General features: G+C 42.1%; 1 protein-coding gene across 2 annotated transcripts; it reads right to left on the bottom strand.

Annotated features, from left to right (window-relative positions):
* Positions 1 to 2,120: 2,120 nt before the first annotated feature.
* LOC125530839 (meiotic coiled-coil protein 3-like) lies at positions 2,121 to 7,445 on the bottom strand. 2 transcript variants are annotated; one of them, XM_048695259.1, is made up of 10 exons: positions 7,219 to 7,445; positions 6,171 to 6,642; positions 5,820 to 5,882; positions 5,512 to 5,574; positions 5,298 to 5,360; positions 4,773 to 4,835; positions 4,595 to 4,654; positions 4,128 to 4,265; positions 3,848 to 3,937; positions 2,121 to 3,647 (listed from the first exon to the last, which is right to left on the bottom strand). In XM_048695259.1, the coding sequence occupies exons 2-10, from the start codon at positions 6,600 to 6,602 to the stop codon at positions 3,261 to 3,263; spliced, it is 1,359 nt and encodes a 452-aa protein (XP_048551216.1). In that variant the 5' UTR covers positions 6,603 to 6,642; positions 7,219 to 7,445; the 3' UTR covers positions 2,121 to 3,260. The 2 variants fall into 2 exon arrangements, with proteins under 2 accessions (XP_048551216.1, XP_048551215.1); XM_048695258.1 differs by having other exon boundaries at positions 6,171 to 6,645; positions 7,219 to 7,444.
* Positions 7,446 to 7,811: the final 366 nt, after the last annotated feature.

A 7,811-nucleotide genomic window follows, 5' to 3' on the forward strand; every position in this document is an offset into this window, starting at 1 on the left:
TTTTTTTTATCATGAGGAAAGATTGTAGCTCGCAATTGATGATGTCGGCGGAGAAGGATCCATTGCGTGCCTTGCCGTGGTACCAATGCTTTACGCGTGTGCGTGTAGGGCCGGCGAGTTGTTCAACTTTGATGAATTGCTATTCTGGGATGAATTTGATGAGTCGGACTATGGTTGATGCTTTGAACCTGCCGTTGATTGAACAGCTAGAACCATATGAGCTTTGGTGGAAGGACAAGTTTGTCAAGATTATGCATCGCGTCGACGTACAGATCAGTTTATGCGGATATGGTGATCTGGTCTTGTGTGATGTTCTTTCTATGCACATGCATACATGTTCAATAATGCTAGGAAAACCATGGACGGATAAAAGACAATTAACATATCATTCAGTGGGAGAATTTTCTTTTGCTCATGGAGGACAGTATGTACCGCTTGACTCATGCACATTTAATCAGTATAGGGCGGATCGTCAGAAGCGAGATATTGCTCATGCCGCATCAGAAGTAGAAAAGAAGAGGGTCAAAGTTACCGAAAATTTTACGGTGGTCGTCCAGTCTGCAAATAAAAATATTGTTGAAGAAATTGACTCGAAACGGAGGACGGTTTCAATTCAAGGGAGAGATGATGATACGACCCTTCGTAATAAAAACAGTAAGGTCATCGATGTTTCATCTGAAGCCGGTGTTGTCCGAAAGTACGATGCATCTACACTGGAGTATCTACGGCCAAGTAATGAAGATGAGCATACACTAGCTAATACTTGCATGCACGTTGATGCATCGGACAGAATTAATATAGGCCGAAAGAAGAAACAAGTCCAAGCTCAGAACCAGATAAGATTTATTTCAGAATTTGACATGCGTACAATGGTGCAAGAAATAAAGAGAGAGAAATATGAGATGAAAGCCAGCATAGAATGCTATTCTGTTTTAATTGTAGGAGGCAAAATCCATTCCGTGCATGCAACCAAGAATTATGGCTATTTAATTGGAGATATGGAAGGAGTTAAAGGAAGAATCAAGGTACTAGGATTTATGTTCTTGTTTCAGCCGCACAAATATCACGCAAGTGCAAACGTGCCGTGGAGCGTGTGGAGTCTGCTATGTTTGAAGGAAGTCGAATGGGGTCCACCAGAACAATTAAAGGAAATAATGGCGCACCAAATTATAGTCCAAGCATATTTAGAATTAGATATTCCTTGTAACAGATTGCATGCTAAAAATAAGGCATGTAACCTTGTGGGTCTCGGGAGAAGTTTCAGGTTCGGTTTAGAGTTTCCTTTTATGTTTTTTTTGTGCGTGTGTGCAGCCTATAAAGGCCAAAGGTGCGACCATGTAAAACTGAGGTTATATTTTGATATGAAATAGACAGATGTGTTTTCAGGGGTAGACACCCGTATCAAGTTTTTGAGGTAGCTTTAGAAAACCTCTTTGTTGCGATTTCTGTGAGGAAATTGTTTTGCGCGTGAGGTGCCGTCGTCCAGATTGTTTCTCTCGTGCTGAGCCGCAAGGTTCAAACCCTTTACTTCGTGTGCATCGCGTGCGCGGGCGAGAGGTTACTGTTACTGAAGGTGGAGTACCGTGAAAGGTCGGGCCACAACAACGGATCGGATCTCATAACGAGGTTCGGTTCTCATTAGAAAAAATATATGTTCTAACCTTTTTTTTGGGCAAAATATATGTTCTAACCTATTTGTGTGTTTGTTCACTCATTGTAGTCTGTATGTCGTATATATTAAAATATCCAAAACATTTTATATTTGTGATTTTAGAGTAATACAAGTATAGCACCATAAAAAGAAACATGCAAAAACTCCATCCCTTCCATATTATAAGTGTCTTGTCTACATCAGCGACACTTAGAGTGTATTTGGTTCAGAAACGAAGTGAAATGAAATGTTATGATTCCGTTCTAGTAGAATGGGTCGGTTCCATCCTTGTGTTTGGTTAATGCAAATCTGAGGAATGGAACAGTTATGTTTTAGTGTTTGGTTTCAGATATGTGATGAAATGGATTTGTTCATCCCTACACTTGTCTGCTTGTGATTATGTAGAATATATTAAACTTTGAACTGGATTTCAGTCAATCAAAAACCACTGGATGCATTGGCACACATATGGGCAAGATTAAGCTGAATTAAAAAAGAGCAGTGCATACACTGAATCAGATTTCAGAACACCAAAAACAGCCGGTTTCAGTCAAATGGCTGATCTCGACAAGACAAAGACTGAATTGGATGGGGAGCTCAACAGTACAGGGCTTAGCCCCAATCGCCGGCGCACTGGTTGGGCTCGCTGGGCGCCGGCACAGGACTGGAGACACCTGGGCGCGAAGACCGCGCCTAGCGGTGCACGAGGCCGCACAGCTGCGCGTACTACAGATCAACGCCGTCGCTCGCGGCCATCCAGCGCGGCCGTCTCGTGATGCATGAGGCCGTGCAGGAGCTGCTCGTGCACTCTGGTACGGATCTACGCCGCCGCCCGCCTCCATTAGCCGCCGTCTCTCGGTGCCCGCCGTCGCTCGCCTCCATCCAGCGCCGTCTCTCGGTGCCCGCCGTTGCTCTCCTCCCTCCAACGCCGCCTATTGCTACCCGCCGCCGCTCGTGTCGAGAGAGGGAGAGGCGATAGAGTTGCGGGAGTGCGAGGATAACGACCGGTTCCATGTGGTCCGCTCGATTTGGAGGTATGAGCGCCTTCCGCATCTGACAGAAATATTCGGTTCGTGGGAACCAGTCGGTTACCGTTCCAGCTCTATACTCCTACCAAACACCAGACGGGGCTAGGAACGGGTCCGACCCATGACATTCCGGTTGATGACTGCAACCAAACGCACCCTTAACACTTAGAACGGAACGGAGGGAGTAATAACCAATCAAGGTGGCCGTATCACCCACATACCAGAACTCAGAGAATACAAGGCATACCAACATTTCAGATGTTACTATAATATAAATCTGGCCAGTACAGCTTCTCACATGGTCAGACAAAGCCCTCTTGTATAAATCCGGAACAATAACTTCTCACGCCCCTGATAAAATTACAGGGGAGGAAAAAATCTATCGGCAGCAAGCACCGCCACAAATCACCATAGCGTCCATATCTCTGCAGAATCCAATGCACCCGTCCAACACATTCGCCACCATCTTAATGTTACGAAGAAGTTCCAAAAGCTTACTGAAAACTATGTCAGTGCAACAAAAAACAGGACTCCTCTTTCCAGCACACAGATCTCGAGCAGCCCGATGGGCAGATGTAGAGTTACTTTTGGTTCACCAAGTCTGCACCACTGACATACCTAGCAACAAACGAGATCAACCGGAAGGGTGCGCCAACAATGGGGGCATCAGTGAATGGAACCTCCTCAGCTGTCTGTGGATCATCTTCATGAATCAGTACATCATCCAACGGAACCGGCACGATTTCACCACTTGTTCTTGGTTCATCAAATCCTTGGCATGCATTTGCGTTCATGAGGCTCTGGCCAGCACCATTGCTGCTCGTTGCTTCTGCAACGTACACCGAAGTTTCATCTGCATGATCACTAGAATAGGCACCAACAGGAATGTTGCTGACATGACTGTAGATATTGTCCGAAGTAACTGCCAGCGAACTGTTCAGACCTCTATCAGCAGCAAGTTCGTTACCCTGCACACAGGGAAACATTGCATTTAAGCAATTATGAATCATTGCGACATGTAAGGAAATCACATTCCCAACAAGTGGGGAACTGAACTGTAACCACCCAGAATGGATATTCATGTAAATGAACTACGTACATAGATAATTTTTGGGTACAGTAACATCCTTACGGAAATGGACAAACATTCGCATAGTAACATACTTACTTTACTGATCACGGTCGTAAAATCAGTGGTCTGCTTATGGAGAAATGAACCGGACAGATCTGTTTGATTCATCACCTCATTTTCAGGAACCTGCATCATAAAAAAAAATCAGTTTTATAGAATAGTCTGGATGCTAAGAATTTATTACAAAGAGGTAATAAATAATACGTATTTCTGACCAGGCAATTTCATTGGAGATCAAATATTCAGTTGTAGGTTGGTAGAAATCAAATGGGTATAAACATAAGAATCAATAGAGCGATGTTCTGGACAAACTTACCTCTTTAGTAATGGAGGCTTCAGTAAGTGCAATCTTTGCTTCAAGGGTTTGTAATCTTGACTCCAATTCATCCACACTTACCACCAACCGCTGATTTTCCTCAACAGTACTTTTTGAAGTTTCATCCAATACCTTCACCTGCCAGGCTTTGTTATTAAATAGTAATATCAGAATATATAAGTAAATGTGCACATGCTACATATGAAAACCGAACAATTGAAGGTCCAGATCTGACAGATTCATATACCAACATATGAACTATTAGACACTTTTTTTAGGTTTATTAAGTATAAACAACTACTCCGCAGAACCAAAGTACGTATGCTGTATCTCCTTTTAGAAAAAACAACTAATGCTTGCCCATAGGATACATATTGCGATATTAGCATTTCACTAAGGATTCATTTTTCTCAACCAGCTACAATGAAGAAAAATAAACAGTTGGAAACAGACGGTGTAATTCTTACCTGCTCCTGTAATGCTTTATTGGTTTCCTCCAGCAAACTTAATCTTTCTTTAAGAGAAGTCTGAAGAAAATAAGCAGCATGTCAACCCAAAACAGTTAAAAAGAAAAATGATACAAGTCCCCGAAGGCATAAAAAACGCGAAGAGAAAGTAGTGATAAGTAATCTCTCTGAACATTACCTCCTGATGAGTTAGGACACCATTGACATCCTCTACGCACTTGACTTTGTTATCCAAAACTTCCTACGTGAAATTGCGAAATAAATATTATATTGGTGTTACTGTTTCAGCAACTTTAAATAAATCAAGCCTGATTAGTGATTTGCTCCATACATGAAGTTTGAGCTGCTTGGGACGACCCAAAGACATCTCATCCCAACGACATATCTAGTGATTTTGATTCATCACTTGCATTAATAGAACTAAACTACCGATTGAGTGAACAAGCTAAATATCATGGCTTTGCAACCCCTGGCACTAAATTAACAAGCTAAAAAAGATGATCCAGTCATTTTGGGGTGATCATCCTGTAAAATGGAAGGAAGGTACTTCATTGTATTTTTAAAACTGCTTTTAGTTTTTACCAGTGTCAAAGCCTAAGCTCAAACCAAAGTTCATCGGTAAAGTTTGACCTCCTATACAACAAGACTGGCACATAGACCTTTCTCATCAAAGAAACAAATAAGTAGAAGGAACAGCAAATACCTCCTTTTTAACCAGCATATCGTACCCATTCTGTAGATTATTAAGTTTTTCCTCCAAAATGACCTAAAATAAAAGGCAATATGAGGTAAGAAAATTCAATTCATTTCACCTAGCTACATGGAAGAAAATAAATAGTAGACTCGAGAGAGTAAGATAATTTCCCAGCTGCATTGATCAAATCAAATGGTGATTACGTCCAGCACATAAAACATACCTCATTTTGTGCATGATAACCCACTTTGTTATGCAACTTTTCAAGTTCGCTCTCCATCTCGTTCTGCAGGAAAAGAAATATAAGAGTATTTTGTATGAGATGTTTCTAGTGTGCAAAATAGTCTTTTCATGTTCAGAAGTGACCGTCTGGTTCAGATAATAAGCAGACAGCAAACAGGCTTTGCATCTGTTGATACATAATCCCTTTCCTCAATTATTACCCTTAAACAAATAAATGATATTCCCCGCAAAAAAGTACATGATACTGTTATGTATGTCGACGTTAAAAACAGGGGCATGCATACATACCACTTTTTGAAGCCATAAACCTTTCTCATCTTCCAATTGCTTTATTGTATCGTGTAATTTATCCTGCGGTGGCAATGACCAATGAGTGTATTTACAAGGATGAACAGCACAAAGAATCAAATGTGCAAATGCGGAGCTGGAAGTGCAAATTGAGAAATCCAAGTAATTTTCACTGATGAAAGAGCAGGTATCTAGCAACAATATTGCAGAAATGATAACATTCTTCTTTACAGGAACGGTTAGATGGTAGGTATGCATGATCAGGGGATGTTCACAGTGAAGATATATCAAACTTGAATTGAAAAGATAGAGGCCGTTGATAGTGCAGTTACGCTTTACAGAAGAACTTACAAGCTTTGATTCAAAAAGTCGGTCCTTGCCAAGTTCCATGGTAGAATCTGAAATCCCAATGCTCATCTGATCTGCATAGACTGTATTACTGGCCTTGTGATTCTCCTGTGTCATGGTAGGTTCGTGATTCTCGTCGCATGGAATCACCTCACCAACAGACGACGATATGGTTTCATCAGCGTTTGCAACATTCTGCTTTGCATGCGGAGTCTGCTCGCGTTTCTGGTACTGTGTTCCCTCTCCAACACTGGACACTGCATCTCCAACACTGGACACTGCATCATCTGCATCAGCACCACTATAATTTTCTTTTGGAGCCAAATCATCATTGTGGCTGTGAGGAACAGCTTCATCGGCATTGGTCACCGCATCACCAGTATTCTTCCCTTGGTTTCCCTTCTTCTTCCTGTTCCTCTTCTTTTTGCTGTCCATCTCTTGGTTTGCAGCTTAGCCCTTAAATTACTATCTGTATCTACTAGCATGGCGACAACGAACAAAATGAACTTTCAGCTAATTTGTTGAACAGACCTTTTTATCAGATAGATTGAGTATCCTAAGTTCCATGGCACTCTATTGGTGAAAAATAAAAACAGATTATGTGCGTAATATTTTTATCTTCCTGCCATAAACCATACAATTTAGTCATTTCGGTAACCAACTCGTATCCCTATCTTGATTCTTGAACGCCACAAGAAAGGAAACCTCACACTTCATTCAACCAACGGCAACACAAGACCGGATATTACGACCAAAATAATAATCTCAGCTTGTGATTTCAGCCACTACGCGCCTATGCCCATGCGTGTGTCTATATGTAAGCAACGGATTCGAACGGAGTACATAACAAGAGTTTCTACTAACAAATGCCGGCACAACACACAGCCGGCGACCCCGGAGGTGGTTCTGCGCAAGGCATCTAACTTCGACCAAAGGGAAACACAAGATCATTTTTTGTACTAATAACTTGATGACGAGTTCGAATATAAATTTCAAGGGGACACGGCGGAGGATTAAGATAAGGAAATAACAACGGCCCGGTGGTACTAACCCTAGAAACGCCGCCGCTTCTGCTGGCCACGGATTAGGGAGGTTGGGATCTGGAGGAGGGCGATGGGTTAACTGGTGGGAAGGTGGATTTTTGGGGGAGCGTTTGTTTAATTGGAAAGAGATCTTCGTAGGAGGGAGGGAGGGAGGACGGCTAGGGCGGAATGGTCGGTGGCTTGTCGCTGCGCGAGCCTGCGCGCACGTTCTATCTATTTTTCTCGCCGAAACTTCCATTCTTCCTTCGCCAATAGTACTCTACTGTGTTGTTATCTTATGCAAATGCAGAATTTTGCAGACAGGAATTCTGCATTTTGATATTATTTGACATTGCGGCGAGAAGATTTTGTTGTATGCTTCCATTTCCATACCAAATCTGTTGTCGTAATATTAATTTTTATGCTCAAGGCTAACATTTCGTTCTAGGTTGTAAAGTAAGCTTATTAGGTCTTATTTATTCGCAAAAAAAAAAGATTAGGTCTTATTTTCCATCGATATCCATACAAGTCAGGTATGGTGTAGGTGAAATTTATGGTTATTGAAAATGAATGGCGGTGGGGAACGAGCTGGGCCGCTCTGGCGATAGGATAGGCGACGCGC

This window comes from Triticum urartu, unplaced genomic scaffold (assembly GCF_003073215.2).
Source record: "Triticum urartu cultivar G1812 unplaced genomic scaffold, Tu2.1 TuUngrouped_contig_6597, whole genome shotgun sequence".
Lineage (NCBI taxonomy): Eukaryota > Viridiplantae > Streptophyta > Magnoliopsida > Poales > Poaceae > Triticum > Triticum urartu.